Here is a 21,639-nt window from a genome sequence, read left to right as displayed (position 1 = left end):
CTTCCCGTAAGAGCCTTGGTTTCAAATGACTGCCTTTATCCCTACAATCTTGGCCAGGGCATGTGACCACAAAGGAAATTTATGTCAGGTTGAACTATTTTCTTGAAATACGCTGTGGACTTTTTCCCTTGAGGAAAAGCTTTGGCGCCAACCAGCCAGGGTGCAACATAGGCCGATTTTAATAATTCTGCAAAATTCTCATCCTTCCTCCTTTTAAACAATGGATCCAGGATAGGAGTCTCTAGTTTATTTTTGAAACATTTCCGTGTTCTAAAAATAAAAGGGCAAGCCATTTCTCTCTAGGGTTAAGGATAAGATCAAGGACTGGATTATGATTATTTTTACTGTTGTGTCTGGCCAATATATGGATTTTTTTTCCTTTTCCTATTAATTTATGTCAATCACTATTATAAGTGTTCTTTCTTTCACTGTATACAGGAAGTCCTTGACTTATGGCCACAATGGACCCCAACAAGGAGCCCTGGTGGCTCAGCAGACTAATAGCATTGTGATTAAGACCAGCTGCCTGCAATTACTGTAAGTTCGAATCTCGCCAGGCTCAAGGTTGACTCAGCCTTCCATCCTTTCTAAGGTAGGTAAAATGAGGACCCAGATTGTGGGGGCAATAAGCTGACTTTGTATAAATATACAAAAGGATGAAGGCTATTGCTTAACGCACTGTAAGCCGCCCTGAGTCTCCGGAGAAGGGCGGCATATAAATCAAATTAAAAAAACAAAAAACAAAAAACATTTCTGTTGCTCGGAGAGAGAGTGAATTTTGTCCCATGATACGACCTTTCTTGCGACAGCTGTTAAGTGAATCACTCCAGTGAGTAAGTTAGCGACAGGGTTGTTAAGCGAATCTGGCTTCCCCACTGACTTTGCTTGTCAGAAGGTCGCAAAAGCGGATCACATGACCCAGGGACACTGCCACCGCCATAGATATGAATCAATTGTCAAGCCTCTGAGTTTTGAGCACGTGACTGTGGGGACGATGCAATGGTCGTAAGTGTGAAAAACGGTCATAAGTCACTTTTTTCAGTGCCATTGTTACTTTGTTGTTGTTTTTTAATTTTTTATTGAAAATTATTAAAAATTACAGAAAAAAAAATATAGCAATATGGATAGAATTGCAGAGAGTAATATAATACATATAGTTTTAAAGCATCAATTTTCACCTAGAGAAAGTACAAACCTCATTAAACCAAATCATCAAAGAAAGAAAAGATTATCCAGCAGAAAGAATTCTCAGCTGCCATGCAATACTCCTATAAATATTTCCCCACATTCACACTAAGATTAATATTTTACATTCTTCTTAAGATTTCTTTTTTTGCAGCCAAGCATACCGCCTGTCCCACGTGACTGTGGGGACGATGCAACGGTCGTAAGTGTGAAAAACGGTCATAAGTCACTTTTTTCAGTGCCATTGTTACTTTGAATGACCACTAAATGAACTTGTTGTAAGCCGGGAACTCCCTATACTCATTGCCTTTTTGGTAAGATATTGTATTTCACTATGAAATACACACCCACACAAACACACATACTTTTTGAAAACCTTCCTTTGCTGGGCTTTCCCAACAGTGCTCCCTCACTGGGAGCTTTCAAAAAGAGACTGGACAGCCATTTGTCTGGAATGGTCGAGGGTCTCCTGCTTGAGCAGGGGGTTGGACTAGATGACCTCCAAGGTTCCTTCCAGCTCTATTATTTTATGTTCTAACAGCCTAATAACTTTTGTCTTTCTCAGTCTCAGTGGCTTTAAGAAGGGCGGACTTCAACTCCCAGAATTCCCCAGCCAGCGTGCTGGGAATTGTAGTCCACATCTAAATGATGCTGGCTGGGGAATTCTGGGAGTTGAAGTCCGCCCTTCTTAAAGCCACTGAGACTGAGCCTTGACCACCCAGGATGGATCAAGTGTCGCTGATAAAGCATGGCGTTTCCTGGAAAAAATCTGACCGGCGGCTCGTTGCATGAATGAGAAGTGCCAAGCCGAAGAGGGGAGGGAGGGAGGGGGGGGAATAGATTTAAGATCCCCCCTCCGCAAAAGCCCAAATGAAAAGCTGTTCCTGCTGCCTCTTTTCCCACAACGGCCAACTTGAGCCGGACAGAAGCTGCCACTCAGCCTGATGGCTCCATAAACTTCACTCGGCCAAGCAAAACAAAGCCTTCGGGCCCCCCGGGCAGTTCCCATGGCGGTTTTATAGGCCTTTTAATTGCCAACCGTTGTAATTGGGCAGCAGCCCCCAAGGCCTGGCCAAGGCTTACACAGAAAGGGGAAGGACCCTTCCGCCCCACCAGCCATCTGGCAACCGGCCAGAGAGAGAGAGAGAGCCTTGAGTGGGCAAGCAGCTGAGGGTTAGCCTGAGGGGGCTCTTATGCCCCACAAGGGCCCACGGATGGTGTGGAGCCACTCAGCTGCCATAAAGGGGCTGCCCCAAAGAAGAGGGGGGGCGGTCAAGCTATTCTCCAAAGGCCCTGAGGGCAGGACAAGAAGCAACGGATGGAAACTCATCAAGGAGAGAAGCAACATGGAATTAAGGAGTAATTTCCTGACAATTAGAACAATTTAATCAGTAGAACGACTTGCCTCCAGAAGTTGTGGGTGCTCCAATACTGGAAGCTTTTGAGAAGAGACTGGACAGCCATCTGTCTGAAATGGTGCAGGGTCTCCTGCTTGAGCAGGGGGTTGGACTAGAAGACCCCCAGGGTCCATCCCTAAAAGGCTCAGCGAGAGTGCATGGGTGTCCACGTGGAAGGAGGGCAGGAACCAAGCTGCCTAGGAAGTGTACTAGCAGGACACCACAACAGAAGGCACAAGGCACACGCAACACATGTGGCAAGAATTACACAACTGCTCTCTGGCCATTTCCTCGACGGGTGAATGGCAGTGGGCTGACCAGTAGGGAGGGAGGGAGGGGGCTGGCGGAGTGACACCTTTGTGGCCAAGAAACATGTGCCTACACACACTTCCCCTCCTAGGGCAGAATGTTCCATGGGGAAGCAGAATAACAGAACAACAATATGACAATACAATAACAACAGAATACCAGAGCTGGGAGGGACCTTGGAGGTCTTCTAGTCCAGCCCCCTGCTCAAGCAGGAAACCCTATACAATTCCAGACAAAGGGCTGTCCAATCTCTTCTTCAAAGCCTCCAGTGATGGAGCAGCCACAACTTCTGGAGGGAAGCTGTTCCACTGATTAACAGAATACCAGAGCTGGAAGGGACCTTGGAGGTCTTCTAGTCTAACCATTGAACTAGGTTTTCTACTCCAAGGGGGTTGGACTAGAAGACCTCCAAGGTCCCTTCCAGCTCTATTCTGATTGGTTGAACCCTTCTTCAAGAAGGGGATCCTATACCATTCTGGACAAATGGCTGTCCAGTCTTTTCTTGAAAACCTCCAGTGTTGGAGCACCCACCACTTCTGGAGACAAGCTGTTCCATTGATTGTCAGGAAAATTTCTGCTTAGTTCTAGGTTGCTTCTCTCCTTGATTAGTTTCCACCCATTGCTTCTTGTCCTGCCTTCAGGTGCTTTGGAGAATAGCTTGACCCTCTCTTCTTTGTGGCAGCCCCTGAGATATTGGAAGACTGCTATCATGTCCATCCGTCCCCCAGCTACCTTCTCCAGCCACATGGGCTTCTCCCGTCATGGGCATTTTCCTTCTTTAAGCTGAAAGCTGGAGAGGGGAGGGGATGGTGTTTAGCTTGGAGATGAAGTCCTGTTAAGGAGAACATTCCGCCATTCCTCTTCCCATAAGTCAACAAATGTGCAATTAAGTTTGTTCTTCACTGTCGCGTATTTCTCAGTGTGGTCTGCGAATATGAAGAGGGGGGAAAAAGAAGCCGTGGAAGGACTGTCAGAGCAGCCCCATAAAAATGACGAGGTGCTTGGAGGCTAAAGCCCACAAAGAGCAACTGAAGGAACTGGCTGCGTTGAGTTTCTGCTGAGAAGCCTAAGGGGGGGGGGCATGAGAGCCGTCTTCCCCCACACAAAGGGCTGTCATGGGGAAGAGGGTGCAGACTGATGCTCCATAGTTCTTGAGGGCAGGACAAGGACCAAACCGACGGGAGGCTTTTCAAGAGAGGCCCAGACTCAGAGTGAGGGATTTCCTCACCTGGAGAGCTTCATCATTGAAAGCTTTTGTCGGGGGTTCTTCTATGTATGCACAAGTCAGTGGGGTTCTTGATATTTTCGGAGCTTGGTTGTTTTCTTGCAGACAATTTCATGACCCAACTAGATTGCCAGCACTGAGAATGTTACCTAGTTGGGTCATGAAACATCTGCAAGAAAACAACCAAGATCAGAGAACACCAAGGACCCCGCAGTTGTCCTCCTCCTCCTCGTCCAACCTCCCTCCGTTCCAATACTGATGATATCTAGTTGGGTCATGAAACATCTGCAAGAAAAGATCCAGTCTCAGAGAGCACCAAGCACTCTCCAGTCCTCCTCCTCCTCCTCTCCGCAATCCCCTCTTTCTTCTAGTACTGATGAGATTATCTAGTTGGGTTATGAAATGTCTGCAAGAAAACAACCAAGCTCAGAGAGCACCAGGGATCCCACAGTCTTTGTCGTCGTCCTTCCTCTCCTCCCTTCTAGCACTGATGATGTTCCCTAGTTGGGTCATGAAACATCTGCAAGAAAACCACCAAGCTCAGAGAGCATCAATTCAACCCTGAGCGACAAATATTCTCTTCTCTCGATACCCAATTCAGTGGGCCCCAAACACAAGACAGCCAACACAACAACCCAGGCACTCAGGCAACGCACAGGCAAACATACACATGGTAGTACTCACAGTTCACCACTACTTTCTTCCCTACTGCTACCACACCTACTACTACTGTAATAATAAATACTGTAAAAATACAGTAGTAGAAATTGAACTATTGGAAAAATAGAAATTGAATAAACAAATAAGTACAGGTAGTCCTTGACATATGACCACAATTGACTCCAGAATTTCTGTTGCTAAGTGAGACATTTGTTAAGTGAGTTTTGCCCTATTTTACAATCTTTTTGCCACAGTTGTTAAATGAATCACACCAGTTGTTAAGTGGGTAACCCGGTTGTTAAGTGAATCCGGCCTCCCCATTGACTTTGCTGGTCAGAAGGTTGCAAAAGGGGAGCATGTGACCCTGGGACTCTGCAACCGTCATAAGTCCATGCCAGCTGCCAAGCCTCTGGATTTTGATCACGTGACCACGAGGATGCGGCAAAGGTCGTAAGTGTGAAAAATGGCCATAAGTTACTTCTTTCAGTACCGTTGTAACTTTGGACGGTCACTAAACGAACGGTTGTCAGTCAAGGGCTACTACCTGTGTGAACAGACTCAGAACAATCAGGCTTCAGTTCCTGCCTCCAGAACCCCCAAATGCTTTCCAGGCACACCTATTTTCTGATTTTAAAAACAAGCAGCCCCATAAAACCCCACCTTCGGCTGCCTCTTCACCTGGGCTGAATCTGCCCATTCAACAAAGAGGTTAATTTTTTGGCCGCTCCTGGAAAAATAAACAAGAGTCGGAGAAGCATCGCCTGACACAGGGAACCAGCTGACTGCTCTGGCTTCCCCCCCAAGAGGCACCACAAAATCCATTATTTACAGCTAGGACCCAGGAAACCTTTGCAGCTGCGCAGGTCCGCCTGATTGGCAGCTAAGAAAATCTAAAGTGGCCATTTTTCAAAGCACTTTATCTACTCGAGGAGTAGATAAAGTAGGAGTAGGAGTAGATACAGGAGTCAACAAGAAGGAAAAAGGAGGAAGAAAAAAGAATATTAACAGGATGAAGGGAAAAAAGAGAAAGAAATTTTTTTTTAACAGGAGGTCCCAAAGTCCCAAGGACTTTCAAGAGTTGCCTCTTGAAAAAGCACCTTTGGGACAACCATGACCTGGATGATGACTGAGAATTTCCATGGATAAAATTAACAAGAAGGAAGGAAGAAAGGAAGGAAGAAAATGAACAGGGCCATTCAAAGAAAACCAGACCCCCTCCCACCCCAATTCTTCTCACCATCCATCCGCCTTCCCTGTTCTCTGCTGGTCATGGAGAGATCTACAAATCTCCTCCCTGCTCACACTTCGGTCTTCTCACTAAGACAGCAGGCATTTCTAAACATTTTGTTGCAAAATAACGCAGAAAGAAAAACAACCCAAGAGGATTTAAGGAGACTTTAATGACTAACAAAGAAAGCAGCCAAGAAAAACTCTTGCTAAATTATCGGTGCTGTCCTGAGCCGGTCACTGGCAGAAGATGCTAGAACTGGCTCTCCAAATCAGCCAAGTGGGGTCAGGAAGGATCACTCAGGCTCTGAATGGAAGGCCAAGCGGGGATTCGCTCCGAGGGCTGTTGGCTACTCCGACAAACACAACACAACAACTCCTAGGCAACCCTCTGCAATTCCTTTTCCCAGGAAACTGCAGGGGGGACGCAGGGCCAAACGCAAAGTGAGAAGGTTAGATTCTTGGGTAGCAAGAAAGTGGATGGGACGAGAAGGCCGGATCAAATCTTTTCTCCGTCTTTTTCTCTGCTGATTCTCCCATTTCGGTCCCCTCTCACCTGCTTTGCTCCCCTGAAGGATTCCCTCCTCTTATGTCCCCCACAACAACCTTGCGAGGTGGGTTAGCCTGCGAGGTGCATGACAGCAGCCAAAAAAAGCCAACACAGTTCTGGGCTGCATCAACAGAGGGATAGAATCAGGATCACATGAAGTGTTAATACCACTTTATAAGGCCTTGGTAAGGCCACACTTGGAATCCTGCATCCAGTTTTGGTCGCCACGATGTAAAAAAAAAATGTGTAGACTCTGGAAAGAGTGCAGAGAAGAGCAACAAAGAGGATTAGGAGGGTAAAACATACAAAGAACGGTTGCTGGAATTGGGTATGTCTAGTTTAATGTAAAGAAGGTTCGGGGCAGAGGTGGGTTTCAGCAGGTTCTGGCCAGTTCTGGAGAACCGGTAGCAGAAATTTTGAATAGTTTGGAGAACCACTAGTAAAAATTCTGACTGGCCCCGCCCCCAGCTGATTGGGAGGAAATGGGGATTTTGCAGTAACCTTCCCCTGGATTGGGGTGGGAATGGAGATTTTACAATATCCTTCCCCTGCCACACCTACCAAGCCACACCCACAGAACCGGTAGTAAAAAATTTTAAAACCCACCACTGTTCAGGGGTGACATGATAGCATCTTCCAATATTTGAGGGGCTGCCCCAAAGAAGAGGGAGTCAAGCTATTCTCCAAGGCACCTGAAGGCAGGACAAGAAGCAACGGATGGAAACTAATCCAGGAGGGAAGCAACGTGGAATTAAGGAGAAATTTCTTGACATTGAAAGCAATTAACCAGGGGAACAGGAGTTGCCTCCAGAAGTTGGGGGTGCTTCACAACCAGAGGCTTTCAAGAAGAGACTGGTCAGCCACTTGTCTGAAATGGTATAAGGTCTCAAGAAGGGGGTTGGACTAGATGACCGCCAGGGTCCTTTCCGACTCTGTTATTCTATGTTCTAAATGAGAGTGAGGGACTGTTCCAGAGCCACCCAGTCGGCATTTATGGCTAAAATGAGACTAGCTTGTTATTAATGATGTACATCACTGGTTGAGATGGGTGGCGACAGAAATTAGTCAATCAAACAAATAAATAAAATTGACATATCCATCAGTTCATCCTCAGAAGCCTAGCGCAGCTGAAGGGAGTCTTCATCCTTCATCCTGAAGGCACCACGTAATTCTGGGTTGATTTGGTTAAAAAAAAAAACACAACAAGGCTAGCAAACATGGGCTCTTTTCCTACCACCATGTAGGACCAGGGAGGGAACTATGGGCCTTTTATGACCTGTGGACTTCAACACCCAGCATGGCTGGCTCAGGAATTCTGGGAGTTGAAGTCCACAGGTCATAAAAGGCCCGTAGTTCCCCACCTCTGATGTAGGAGGGCAGCCCACTTACTCTACGTAGGAAAAAGATCAGAGGGAGCCTGCAGCCCCTTTTCCAACGAACAAACTGCAGCTGAAAGCTTTGAATAAAATTTAGTTGGTTGGAAAAGTGGCTTTAAGTCTCCCTCTGATCTTTTCTTCCTGTTGCTGGAAAGTGCACTAGCCACAGTGAAGAGGCTGCATTCACACAAATGCTACTTTCTCTGTTTGTTTTGTTCAGAGTAACCTGCTTCCGACCGCAAGGTTTACAGCTTCTGCAGCCAGCAGCAGAAAGTGGCAAAAGGACTAAGCCAGATCTGGAGACGGACGCAAGACTTCCATTACCTCCACAAGACCATCGGAAGGATGCAAGATAAATTATCCTAAAACTCTCTCTGTGGCCCAAGAAAGCATATTTCCTAAACTGTAATCTGGGGCTGGAGTAGAAGACCTCCAAGGTCCCTTCCGTCTCTGATGTTCTTTTGTTGTTCTGTTCTCTTGAATTGTTCCTTTTCACATAATCATGCAGGGGTTAAATGATTTAACTGCCCGCTCCCACTTGCTCTCCGGAACATATTGATGCATGCCACACTCTGCAAGGGCACCAGGACAAGAGACAGGTGGGCGTAGGGCCACCAGCCGAAGAAGGGAAGGGCCACCAACACAAGTCACCACTTTCTTCCTAGCTGGTCCTGTTAACAATTTTTTTTTCTGACCCACAAAAATCTGTGGCTAGCGAAGAGATCAAAGCAAAGATGCACCTTCTCGGTTTCGAGTATCTCTGCTTTGAATAAGTTTCATAAATAACAATTCTTTTGGGGGGGGGAGGGCAAATGTTCCACCCGAGAGAACCCTCCCTGCTGTGGTAGCTGCAGTGGATCCTGGCCATGTTTGCAATTTTTCAGGCTGCGGATCTATTTAGTTGAGAGGCTCCAATCTGCCGATCGGAAATGGGCTTGAGTGACAGGCACAATGGTGGTAGGACTGCTCTTTGTCCCTTTGGGAGTGTCACCAGCTTTCCATGCATTTCGCAAAACCTTTCTCCAAGGCAGCGTTTCTTACAGCACAGTCGAAGGAGCCCCGAGACCCTCTCAGGGGCCCCACAAAATCAAAACTATTTGCCAGATATTAATTTAATTTTTTTAAAAAAAAGCAATGTCACTTTTCTCACTGTGTTTTAATACGGTGGTTCTTGGCCTTTCTCTTCACCACGGACCCCCTATAAATCCCTTTTGTGGCCAGAGGCCACGGACCCCCAAGATTAACTCAACATTTAAATCGTAACATTTTTGTCAAGCCTTTGCAAACCTTGGACAAACATCACACTCCCCCCATCTGCAGGGTTCTGCGGACCACAGGCTGAAAGCCTCTGTTTTAATGTATTCAAAATATAGTTTTTTCATGAATAATATTTATTTATTCATATCTAATGGGCTTCATATTCTTATTTTTACGTGATTCAAAGAAATACATGTTCTACAAATGCATCCATTTTGATTTTTAATATGGTAAAAACGTTGATGACTATATAGCCCATGCAAATAAAAACTCTTTTGGGGTCCTCCGTAATTTTTTAAAGAGGGGGGAGGGGCCGGGAGGAAAAAGTTAAATAAACACAGCTTTAGACCAATCCTTTGGCTCAGCTGAGTGTTTTCCCCCCATCTTCCTAATATTTCTCCCTCTGCAAAAAATGTTCCCCTGCAGTATGTGTGCAAAAAAAATCAGGAGTCTGGAAGCTCTTTCTTTAAACTGAAAGGTATAACGTTTCATGAACTGTAGCTGATGCCTTTTAATAAAATTTGCTTGCCAAAAAAGATGCTTCCAGATTCCCATATATTTTTTTGGCCACTGGAGACTATCAGCCTTCTTCCTCCCTTCCGCCTGGGGGGGGAGGGAATGGGGGGGGGAGCAAGTCATCTTTTCAGGAAGATGTTTTCCTGATTTCCCCCCCACAATTCTAGAGACATTTCTAGGAAGCCAGAAGATTCCAGGGGGAAAAAAGTTCTTGCAAGGCTGCCTCAGCCCATCCTCAAAGCCGGTTACACTTTCCTCCCGTTTCATACAATGGAAATTCAAACTGGGGAAAAACCCAAAAGCTTCATGCAGTCTAGTTCTTTTCTCTGTCATCATGAACTTTTTACATAGGAAAATATTTCCCAGATCCCTCAAAGTGCTGCCAGAGAATGCCAGGAGAAGGGAAACAGGAATGGGAACAAGAGGGAGGGGAGGGAGAGAGGGAAGGAAGGAAGGAGGTGGAAGAAGGGAGGGAGGGAGGAGGAAGGAAGGAAGGAAGGAAGGAAGGAAGGAAGGAAGGAAGGAAGGAAGGAAGGAAGGAAGGAAGGAAAAAGAGGGGGAGAGAGGAAGGAATGAAAAGAAAGTGAAGGAGAGTGAGGGAAGGAAGGAGGTGGGAGAAGGAAGGAAGGAAGGGAGGGAGGGAGAGAAGGAAGGGGGAGTGAAGGAAGGAAGAAAAAAAGAGGGAGAGGAAGGAAGGGAGGAAGGAAGGTTGTCTAGTAAACTTCCCCCACTGCTTAAAGCCAAGGAGTGGGAAAGGAGGGAAGGTGGCCTCGCTCTCTCAGCCGGCCCTTCGTCCCCCGCGGGAGCCCCGACAGGAGGAGCCGGACCCCGAAGGGAAAGGCAGCGCCGCCCGCCCCGTCCAGCCGATCAAAGGCCCCGTTCGCCCCGAAGACCCGCCGGCCCCCGAGCGGCTTGGCAGGGAGGCTTGGAGAGGCTGCTCCCTCGCCCGGACCCCGCCGGTACCTTCAGCTGCGGCTGCTCCGGCTCCGGCTCCGGCCGCCGAGGCTCTCCATGGCCCGCGCGCCCCGGACCCGGCGGCTCTTCGGCGGGCTGCCCAGGCGCCTCGCTCGGGCCGGCCGCAGAAGGCAGCGCAGCGCTGGGTCGGCCGGCGCGAAGGCAGCCCCAGCGGAGGAGCGGACGGCGGGGCAACGGCGCGCTCTCCTCCCGTCCCGGCGCCGCCAAGTGCCGCGAGCCGCCGCTGCCCCGCTGCCTCCTTCCTGGGCTGGCGGGGAGGAGCCTGGGGGCGTCTCTGCGGGCGTCTCCCCAGCGCAACTTCGCCAGCCCCCCCCCCTGCGTTTAGAGCGAGCCCGAGGCCGGCTGGGGAGGGTCCCCGCTTTGCAGCCAGGCGCTTCTCTCCCCCCTCCCCCTCTCTTCTAAAGGGACTTGGAGTGCCATACAAATTAGATCTTCAAAACATCAAAACTGAACATAAAACATTGTAAAAATATTATTTTTGGTGCTTACAGCCGCATCCCATGCAGGGGGCAGGCTGCCATCCACCAGGTGCGCTGAAAAAAAAATCAAGCCGGGCAAGCTGCAGTGACCCACTGAACAACCCAGGCAGCCTTTGGACAGGATGAAAGAACCTGCTTTGACCAGGAGGGTCCCAATCCAGAGGGTTAGGATTGCCAATAAAAATCTACTGTGTGCCCGAAAGCCAACCGCAGGACAAAGTCCACACATCTCTGGGAAGTAGTAAAGTACTCCCTACCCAGGGCAAGGACGGAAAATCCTGAATTTAAGTTCTGCATTTGAGCCCGTTGGCGCAACGAAATCAGACAGAAAAACAGCCCAGGTGCCCGCCTGGTTGCCAGAAGCCACCTGAGGGATGCTGGCACAATCGCTGTGCATAGAAAGCTCAACTCATTCCTGCATCTCCTCCAAGTAATAAGCATCCTAAGTTTCCACTCGTTTCTTTAGGCTCTCTACTACGCCCCTCCATGCAGCAGAAGACCGGGGAGCGGGCACCTCGCTTCTAAACGACATTGATAGCCAGGTGCAGAAATGGGGTGGGAGGCTCCACACAGGAGGGGGAAAGTGAATTCCGCAGCAAGCATGCATGGCTGACCCCAGCCCAGCCTTACAGGTACCTGGACTGGTTTTTGGTTATTTCTTAACCACCCGTCTCCCTCAGATTCCCAGGAAAGCTAGAAAGATCACTGTTGAATTTGGAAAGTTTGGGGAAACAATATGGAGGACAAAGGTGGAAATATAGGGGCTGTTTCTAGGTTTTCAGAGATTAGCAGAAGAACAGAGTGGGAAGGGACCTTGGAGCTCTCCTAGTCCAAGCCCCTGTTCAAGGCAGGAGGAGATCTTATACCACTGAAGTCAAATGGCTGTCCAATCTCTTCTTCAAATCCTCCCGTGATGGAGAGGGAAGCTGTCCCACTGATTAATGGTTCTCACTGTGATGAAATTCCTCCTTAGTTCCAAGTTGATTCTCTCCTTGATTAATTTCCGTCGGTTGCTGCTTCTCTTGCCAAGTTCCGGGAAGGTTATTTCTTTTTCTTTATGAAATGCAATTAAGCAGCTAACCAATACGCATTATTTGCATCTGGACTGCGTAGCATTTACCACCCACTGGCTACCTTCACACAGCACCCTTCGCCAGCTCAGAGAAAACCCTCTCCGGTGCATTCACACAACACGCGAGGGTGCTTTCCTAGGGGTTCGTTTTCCTGTCCTTATTTAGCATAAGGTGCCGTCCCTCCCTCTTTGGCTGGGCCATGACTCAGGGAGCTGCGTAGATCCGGAAAACAGGACGACAGGCCTGTAACCAAGTTAAATCTGCTTTGCTGATGCCGCAATTGGATTACTTTAATCTTTACAAGGAGGCCTGCGAAGGTCAGCATCCTTAATCTTCCAGGAGCTGCTCAGATCCGTTCTGCAGACATCGCAGGCAATAAACTCAGTCCAGACTTCAAAGCCAGCCCTGCCCACCCACCCACTCTCGGCCCCTGGAAGGATCCGATGGCTGTGTGACACACAAACACACACCCAGCTCGTGCAGGGCTGTTAAAGAGCAGGTAATCCTCGGCTTGCAGCCAGGACTGGGATCAGAATTTCTGTTGTTAAGCAGTTGAGTTGTTGAGTGAGTCATGCTGTGATTTTATGACCTTGTTTGTCAAGATGGTTAAACGAATCACAAGATTGTTAAATGAGTTGGTGGCCAAGCAGTTGAATTTTCATCACGTGGTTGTGGGGATGCTGCATTTTTTCGGTGCTGTTTTATCTTTGAACCAACACTAAATGAACTGTTGTAAATCAAGGACTACCTGTATTTATCTTCCACCTTTATTTTTATAAATAACTCAAAGCAGTGAACATCCTTCTCTTTTCCATTGTTTTGAGGGGGGGGTTTCACATCTATTTGGGATGCTCCAAGCAGGAAACCCTCTCTTTGGGCAAAAGGCTAGACTTTGAGTTTGGGGGAGGGTCTCTCCTGAGATACCCCTTAAATAGGGTAAGGTTTGAACCTCCAAGCTCTTGGCAATTCCAGGACGTGACAAGAGTCCCGTTCGAAACATTTGAAGAGAAGAGAAGAGAAGAGAAGAGAAGAGAAGAGAAGAGAAGAGAAGAGAAGAGAAGAGAAGAGAAGAGAAGAGAGAAGAGTATGCAAAAGATAGAATGGAATGGAATGGAATGGAATGGAATGGGAGGGGAGGGGAGAGGAGAGGAGAGGAGAGGAGAGGAGAAGAGAAGAGAAGAGAAGAGAAGAGAAGAGAAGAGAAGAGAAGAAGAGAGAAGAGTATGCAAAAGATAGAATGGAAGGGAAGGGAAGGGAAGGGAAGGGAAGGGAAGGGAAGAGAAGAGAAGAGAAGAGAAGAGAAGAGAAGAGAAGAGAAGAGAAGAGAAGAGAAGAGAAGAGAAGAGAAGAGAAGAGTATGCAAAAGATAGAATGGAATGGAATGGAAGGGAAGGGAAGGGAAGGGAAGGGAAGAGAAGAGAAGAGAAGAGAAGAGAAGAGAAGAGAAGAGAAGAGAGAAGAGTATGCAAAAGATAGAATGGAATGGAATGGAATGGAATGGAATGGAATGGAATGGAATGGGAGGGGAGGGGAGGGGAGGGGAGGGGAGAGGAGAGGAGAGGAGAGGAGAGGAGAGGAGAAGAGAAGAGAAGAGAAGAGAAGAGAAGAGAAGAGAAGAGAAGAGAAGAGAAGAGAAGAGAAGAGAAGAGAAGAGAAGATGAATTAGGAACAGAACAGAACAAAATAACTGAGTTGGAAGGGACCTTGGAGGTCTTCTAGTCCAGCCCCCTGCTTTCTTCTCCTTACAGAGTCCAAACCGCTGGACAGAGGCATCCTGACAGAACAGAGAGACCCAGCTGGGCCTTGGACCCCAGGCCCCCTCTTGGCCCCAGCCCCCTTTTTCCCACACAGCGTCTGCCTCCAAAATAAGCAGCCCGCTCTTCTGCTGCTGTCTTGCATTCCAGGCGTGCAAAAGAGCGCTGGCAGTGTGCAGAGAGCTGGCTTTGCAGACAAAAGGCCCTTTTGGTCTCCTTGGCCTTCCAAGGGAACGTTGGCAGGAAAACCCGCCTGGAAAGGTGGGGCGGTGGAGCGGGTTCGGGGATCGCCTGGGCCATTTCACCTCTTCATTCCCAAAAGTGAGGAAGCCAAAGCTTGTGGAAGAAGGAGGGGAGGTGCGAATCCTTCTCTCCCCAGCCATGCATGACTTTCTGTCCCGATCTGTCCTCGCCAAACCCGGGTGGGGGGGGTGTAGCCATCCCCACAGCAACTCCAGTCAGAAAGAAGATTCCAGCTGTAGCTGCACAGGTCAGGGGCCACCTGGGTCATTAGCAGTAACTGGGAGAGGCATCTCGGAGTCCCAGTGGATGAGCACTTACGTATGAGCCCAAACAGCCAACGTAATCCTAGGTTGCATTAATGGGACAGAATCACATGAAATGTTACTAGCACTTTACAAGGCCTTGGTATGGCCACGCTTGGAATACACCATCCAGTTTTGGTCACCATGATGTAAAAAAGACGTTGAGACTCTAGAAAGAGTGCAGAGAAGAGCAACCAGGATGATGAGGGGACTGGAGGATAAAACATACGAAGAATGGTTGCACGAGCTGGGTATCTCTAGTGAAAAGAAGTTTCCAATTCCTGCAACTGGTCTTCATATGTTTTCGCTTCCAGCCCCCTAATCATCTTGGTTTATTTATTTATTTATTTATTGGTTCGATTTATATGCCACCCTTCTCCGGAGACTCAGGGCGGCTTACAATGCATTAAGCGATAGCCTTCATACTTTTGTATATACCTGCTTAGTAGGGCTTTCGCCCCCTCCCCCCCCAAGCGGTGTTCTATTTTATACAAAGTCAGCTTATTGCCCCCACAATCCGGGTCCTCATTTTACCTACCTCGGAAGGATGAAGGCCAAGTCAACCTTGAGCCTGTGAGATTTGAACTCGCAGTAGTTGCAGGCAGCTGGTGTTACTTAACAGTGCTTTAGTCTGCTGCGCCACCAAGGCTCCTTGGTGCTCTTCTCTGTACTCTTTCCAGACCAGGGGTGACATGATAGCCGTCTTCCAATATCTATGAGGCTGTCATAAAGAGGATCAATCTATTCTCCAAAGCACCAGAGCAATGGAGGGAAACTATTCAAGGAGAGAACCAGCCTAGAACTAAGGAGAAATTTCCTGACCATGGGGACAATTAATCAGTGGAACAGCTTGCCACTAGAAGTTGTGGCTGTTCCATCACTGGAGGTTTTTAAGAAGAAATTGGAGAGCCATTTGTCTGAAATGGTTTACGGTCCCTTGCTTGAGGAGGGGGTTGACTAGAAGACCTCCAAGGTCCCTTCCAACTCTATTATTCTGTTACGGTTTCCCAATCTTGGTGACTTTAAGACACTTGGAGTTCATGGCTGGCTGAGGAATTCTGGGAGTTGAAATCCACATGCCTTAAAGTTGCCAAGATTGGACATCCCTGCTAGTAACAAAGCAGAGAAGGAGAGAGTCCAGCAACGAAGAGGCAGAATCTTTCATGAGTTTTCCAACTAAATGAAAACATATCCAAGAATTGTTTTGTTTCTAACTTGGCAAAAATATAGCAGACCTCCTTGGGCTCCATTGTGAAACTCTCTGGGAGTTTCATACTTTTCAGTTTGTTAATTGAAGGGGTGCCAGTCCTGTGCCTCACAGGGACCCGTGTTGGCATCACCAACCTCTCCCTCCCCAAATTAGCCATTCCATGCCTCTGATGAAGGAAGGTGCGGCTCACAATAATGGAGGCTTTGGGATAAAAACTTGGACTTTGAAAAGGGGCTACCAGATTCCTGCTAATTTTTTCCCCAAAGAGCCCAGGACCCTTGACCCAGCCTGGCTACCTTCTGAATCCATGCAACTAAATCATGATGTAGGACAGGGGCAGAATCCGAACTGATAATCAGCCCTAACTGACCCTATCTCATTAGTACAGGTAGGCCTCAACTTATGACCGTAATTGGGACAGAAGTGCATCCAGTTTTGGTTGCCACGATGTACAAAAGATGCTGAGACTCTAGAAAAAGTGCAGAGAAGAGCAACAAAGAGGATTAGAGGGATTGGAGGCTCAAACAGACGATGAACAGTTGCAGGAACTGGGTATGTCTAGTTTAATGAAAAGAAGGACTAGGGGAGACAGGATAACAGTCTTCCAATATTTGAGGGGCTGCCACAGAGAGGAGGGGCCAGACAAGGAATCACCATCTTCATTTAACGTCCCCATAATCCCTTGCGGGTGGAGTCTGGGGCAACTGAATGGAGCTAGCAGAGTGTTTTAATAGCTGGATGCTCTTCTTATTGCCAATGCGAAGCTTTTTTTCTGGAAACATTGTATTGCTAATTAGAGTTTATAAAACCTATGCTGGACCAATTTTAGAGTATTGTTCAACTGTTCGGAATCCCCACCATTTATCTGACATCAGTACAATCGAGCGAGTTCAGAAGTACTTCACGAGAAAAGTCTTGCACTCTTCTCTACACAATAGAATTCCCTAGGCTACCAGGCTCGAAAGTCTCCGTCTGGATAACTTGGAACTGCGTCACTTGCATTGCATACACAATTAAACGTAGTAATGTTTTACCTGTAAATGACTTTTTCTGTTTTAATTGCAATAATACGCCCGCAAACAACCGCTTTAAATTCAGTGTAAACCGTTCTAAACTTGACTGTAAAAATATGATTTCTGTAACAGAGTTGTCAAAGTCTGGAATGCCCCGCCTGATTCAGTTGTCTCAGCTACAAATTTTCACAGTTTCAGTCACAAATGGACTTCCGTGGACCTCACTTCATACTTAAGGGGTCAGTAGAGGGGGCAGGCATAAGTGCACTAACCTGCCTAGCGTCCCTGGCACTGTATTTTTATTCTCTTATTCTTGTTCTCCTTTTTGTTTGACAAATTCCAATAAATAAATAAAATAAATAAATGCGGAGTTTTGTTCAGCAGAGATATTCCCAGCGTGAGGGGCCAGAGAAGGAACAATGGATGGAAACTGACCAAGGAGAGATTCAACCTGGAAATAAGGGGGAATTTCCTGACAGGGAGAACAATCAACCCACGGAACAGAAGTTGCCTTGGGAAGTTCTGGGAGCTTCATCCCTGGAGGCTTTCAAGAAGAGACTGGACACCTATTTGTCAGAAATGGTGTAAGGTCTCCTGCTTGGGCGGGGGGTTGGACTAGATGACCTCCAAGGCCCCTTCCAACTCTGTTAACCTATTAAGAACTTCTGTTGTTAAGTGAATCATGTCCAATTTTACGACTGTTTCTGCTGAAGTTGTTATGTGAATCAGCCCTGTTAAGCGAATCAGACGTTCGTTAAGCAAATCCGGCTTCTCTCATTGACTTTGCCTTTTGGAAGCCGGCTGGGAAGGTCTCGAACAGTGACCGGGTGACTCCTGGACCCTGCAGTGGGTGCAAATACAGACCAGTTGCTGAGCACCCAGATTTTGACTATATAACCATATGGATGCTGCAATGATTGTGATTGTGAGGAGTGGTTGTAAATCCCTTTTTTCAGTGTTATCGTTACTTTGTATGGTCACTAAAAGAATCGTTGTAAGTCGGGACCACCTATATAGGGGCGAGAGAGCCGGCCTCCCCATCTCCCAGCTGGCTGCATTGCAGCTTCATCTGTTTGGCCAGTGAAAGTTTAACACATTATTGTTGTTCTTTTATGTCAAACATCTACATGGCTGCCCATCTTCAGTGAAACTTTGGTGCCTCACAACTCCCGAATAAGTACAAGATAGAGGTAGTCCTCAATTTATAACCATTCATTTGGTGACCATTGAAAGTTACAATGCCGCTGAAAAAAGTGACCTATGACCGTTATTCACACTTATGACCCTTGCAGCACCCCCGAGGTCACGTGATCAAAATTCGGAGGCTTGGCAACTGACTCGTATTTATGACGGTTGCAGTGTCCCAGGGTCACGTGATCCTCTTTTGCGACCTTCTGACAAACAAAGTCAGTGAGGGAAGTTGGTTTACTTAACAACCGGATTACTAATTTAACAGCTGTGGCAAGAAAGGTTGTATAATGGGGCAAAATTCACTTAACAACAGTTTTGCTTAGTAACAGACTTTTTTTGCTCAGTTGTAAGTCGAGGACTACCTGCATAGCAACAATGAAATAAAATCCTTCAAAGCAACATGACCTCATCCCAGGATACCCAGGCCATCATTCAGGCGATCTGGGGAGGGTCCCAACCCCACCTCCCACTGCATTATGGGAGTTTAGCTTGCAAATTTGGCCTCTGACATAGAAAGAGAGAGAGAAAGCTGGAAAAGAGCCTTGGTAGTACAGTGGTCTAAAAAGCACCCTGTTATTAAGACCAGCTGCCTGCAATTACTGCAGGTTCGAATCTTGCCAGGCTCAAGGTTGACTCAGCCTTCCATCCTTTCTAAGGTAGGTGAAATGAGGACCCAGTTTGTGGGGACAATAAGCTGACTTTGTATAAATATACAAAAGTATGAAGGCTATTGCTTAACGCATTGTAAGCTGCCCTGAGAAGGGCGGCATATAAATTAAAGCAAAAAAAAAAAAAAAAAAGCAACAATAGCAAGACTGAAGCAGGCGTCCTGGGAGGATGAGCCGACCCCCTCCCCTTAAACCCCCCAGAATTTGAATCCCCCCTCCTTTTCTGTGCTGCCCCTCTTTGCAAGCCGGAGGGCTCCTCCGTGCTGGTCCCGCTGAGCTTCTGGCTGCAGCACTGAACAGCCTTCGCCAGGGTACAGTTGGCAGCTGGCAGGACCCCTTCCCCTGTCAGCAGGACCAGAGCCAAAGACCCAGCCTTCCAGCCCACCGCCCCAAAGGCAAGGGGCCGTCTTTGGGGCTGGCCTGGCAGGCAGAAGCGTAAGACAAGAGTCCCTCCGGTGCGTTTCCCTTGGCTCCCATTCCCACCCCCTCAATTGGAGCTGCTTAAGAAAACACGGGGTTCAAAGCCGATGGAGGAAAATCATCTTCGCTGGACCGAACGGTGCCTATGTTGGTTTAATCAAACCCAGATGCTGCAGGTGCTGTGCCAGAGGAGGAGGATGCGAAGCACGGGGTGGGGTGGGGGGTGGAGAGGGGAGAATAAAGGGGAAGCTTGTCTCAGGCAGGCCTGGGTTGGGGGGGGGGCTGGCTCCTGAAGTGGGTGGATGGGGGGGGCAGGAACGGCGAGGGGCTTGGCGAGGGGAACACCGGGGGGGCCGAAGGAAGCTGCTTCTGATTTTGGAAACTTGAAACTGATCCAGGGTCTCCTGCAAGAGCAGGCAGCGTCTCGGGAAAAGAGGAGCCGGGATCTTTGTCTTCCCTGCTTCTCCCCACGGCAGCCTTTGGGGTGAGGCGACGCATGCAAACATTTAGGCACCTCTCTTATCAAAGAAGCCCTAAATGAACAATCCGACACCATTTCTGCAGAGTAAAAAGCTGCACAGAGTGTCTTTCTTCATGCGTGAATGCATGTTGGTGTGCGGCTGTTTACAGATTCAGAAGCTGAAAATGGGGAGCATGGCAGGTGCAGAAATCTGGATCTCTATTGTCTATCTTTGGCAGAAATTAGAGCTTCCCATATTTCCCATAGCCATAAAGTCCCTTTTATTTTTTTTCCCTACTCTCCCTTACAGGAATCTTCCAACTCAGAAATATTCTTAGCTCTCTTTGCAGGCACCCATAATTGAGATGTCCTCCCGTGTCTTCATGTCTATGAAGGGCTGCAAAGGCCCTTCCAAAAGCCCCTTTCCTTCTTTTCAGTAAATACTTCGTGGTTGATTCGGAGGTATATTTTGGATTTTCTCTTGCTGAACTGTCTCATTTCAACATCCATTTTTTCACTAGTGGGAAACATGGTTTTCAAGGAAGGGTTGCCATTTATTTGAATCCATTCTTCCTTTGGTTCTCCCAGTACCTCCTGCGCTGTCACGCAATCTTTGGGTGCAAGAGAGGGACCCCTCATCCTTAATGCCAAGCCTCCCCTTATCACATGGATTGTTTGCTTCTGGGTTCAGTTCAAGCTATTGATTGTGGCCTATAAAGCCTTACATGGTTATTTGACTTTTCCATCCATTGTATCAGAGGGGCAGGTTATGGGGCCAGGAAGAGAGACCCCTTTCTGCCATGGCACATAACCCCCTCCCCCCTTGGGAACATCATCTCCTCTTAGGTTAGACTGACCCCAAAGCATCAGATTTGAGGGCCTTGTGGGCGTGTAGAACCTGCAAAATGAATCCATTGCCCGTAAGCTGTTGGTGGGCATTGCCCCGTGTTTCATATTTCTGGTTAATCGGTTTCAATTATTTCAACCTTTAAATTGTTTTCGTTTCTACGATTTTTTTTTTTTTTTTTGTTATTTGAATTCACGAGCCACCCAGAGTCCCACAGAAGAGACGGATGGTTATATAAATTTGCAGGAAATAAATAAATATTCATGTTCTCTTCTTTCGAAACGATGAACAGCTGCACAGAAATCATAAGCGTGCATTCAATTTGGCAGGAAGAGAACGTGATCTGTCTCCACATGAAGGTTCTGTCAGCTTGTTTCCCTGAGGGAGTCCTTGAAATGGGCCACCAGGCCAGCGGAAGGGAAGTGAGCCCACAGCCACCAAGTCCAGATTGTGAAGCTCATCTATGGCAAAAGCCAATTGCCTGAGGTATCTAAGCCAGGAGTCTCCAAACTTTAAACGTTGTGGACTTCAACTCCCAGAATTCCTCAGCCAGCCTGGCTGAGGAATTCTGGGAGTTGAAGTCCACAAGTCTTAAAGGTGCCACATTTGGGGTCTCCTGGTCTAAGCAAGCATAACATGAGATACAGTATGACCTAATACCCAGGTTTATTAAATATGACTGTACTACCTATCCGAAGGTAGCAAAATTAAACATTCTTATTAAGTAAATTCATGTCATGTGATCAATAATTTGGATCAACACAGCCTCCTGTGACAGGGATGTTTCTGCCAAGGTTAAGAGAAATCCATCTTCCAGGAGAACAGAAGTGTGAAAAGGGACCTCAGCCCAGGTCAACTTTCTGGTCTTCTCTGAGAAGACTCAGGTTCCATCCAGCTTAGACTCTTCTCAACCTTCTTAGAACCAGATTTATGGACGACTCACCATCACGAGATCCCTTCTTGCTACATTTTCATCAGGATGGCTGGAACGGTGAACCTCTGCAAAGAACCATCCTCCTGGGTGGGAATTCCGACAGTCGCAGGACCAAAGTATCTGGAGAGAAACAAGTAGCAAATGAAGGTGAATCTACGTGTCCCAGGATAATGTTACAGGATCCAATCTGGGTCGGCCATTGGAGCCAGAGGTTTAGCTTTCCAAGCTTTCAGACTCTCTCTCTCTCCAGAATATGTGCCCTGGGCTGTTCTATGTGCTGCATTTGGAATGGAATGGAATAGAAAATGCAGAATAGAATAGAATAGAATAGAATAGAATAGAATAGAATAGAATAGAATAGAATAGAA

General features: G+C 47.5%; 1 protein-coding gene across 2 annotated transcripts in view; it reads right to left on the bottom strand.

Annotated features, from left to right (window-relative positions):
* The window catches only part of IL11RA (interleukin 11 receptor subunit alpha), a 46,650-nt gene extending 25,297 nt beyond the window's left edge, over nt 1-21,353 (bottom strand). Inside the window, exon 1 of one of the 2 annotated variants that reach the window (XM_070936028.1) lies at nt 21,281-21,353. In XM_070936028.1, the coding sequence (XP_070792129.1) occupies nt 21,281-21,283 (3 nt within the window). In that variant the 5' untranslated portion in view covers nt 21,284-21,353. Of the gene's footprint in view, nt 1-10,665; nt 10,744-21,280 lie in introns of those variants that run through there. The other variant, XM_070936029.1, reaches the window with a different exon arrangement.
* Nucleotides 21,354-21,639: the final 286 nt, after the last annotated feature.

This window comes from Pituophis catenifer, unplaced genomic scaffold (genome assembly GCF_029215685.1).
Source record: "Pituophis catenifer annectens isolate HBS135680 unplaced genomic scaffold, rPitCat1.0.hap2 SCAF_2, whole genome shotgun sequence".
Classification (NCBI taxonomy): domain Eukaryota; kingdom Metazoa; phylum Chordata; class Lepidosauria; order Squamata; family Colubridae; genus Pituophis; species Pituophis catenifer.
Note: the sequence above shows the minus strand (reverse complement) of the source record. Positions and strands in the feature narration are given on the sequence as shown.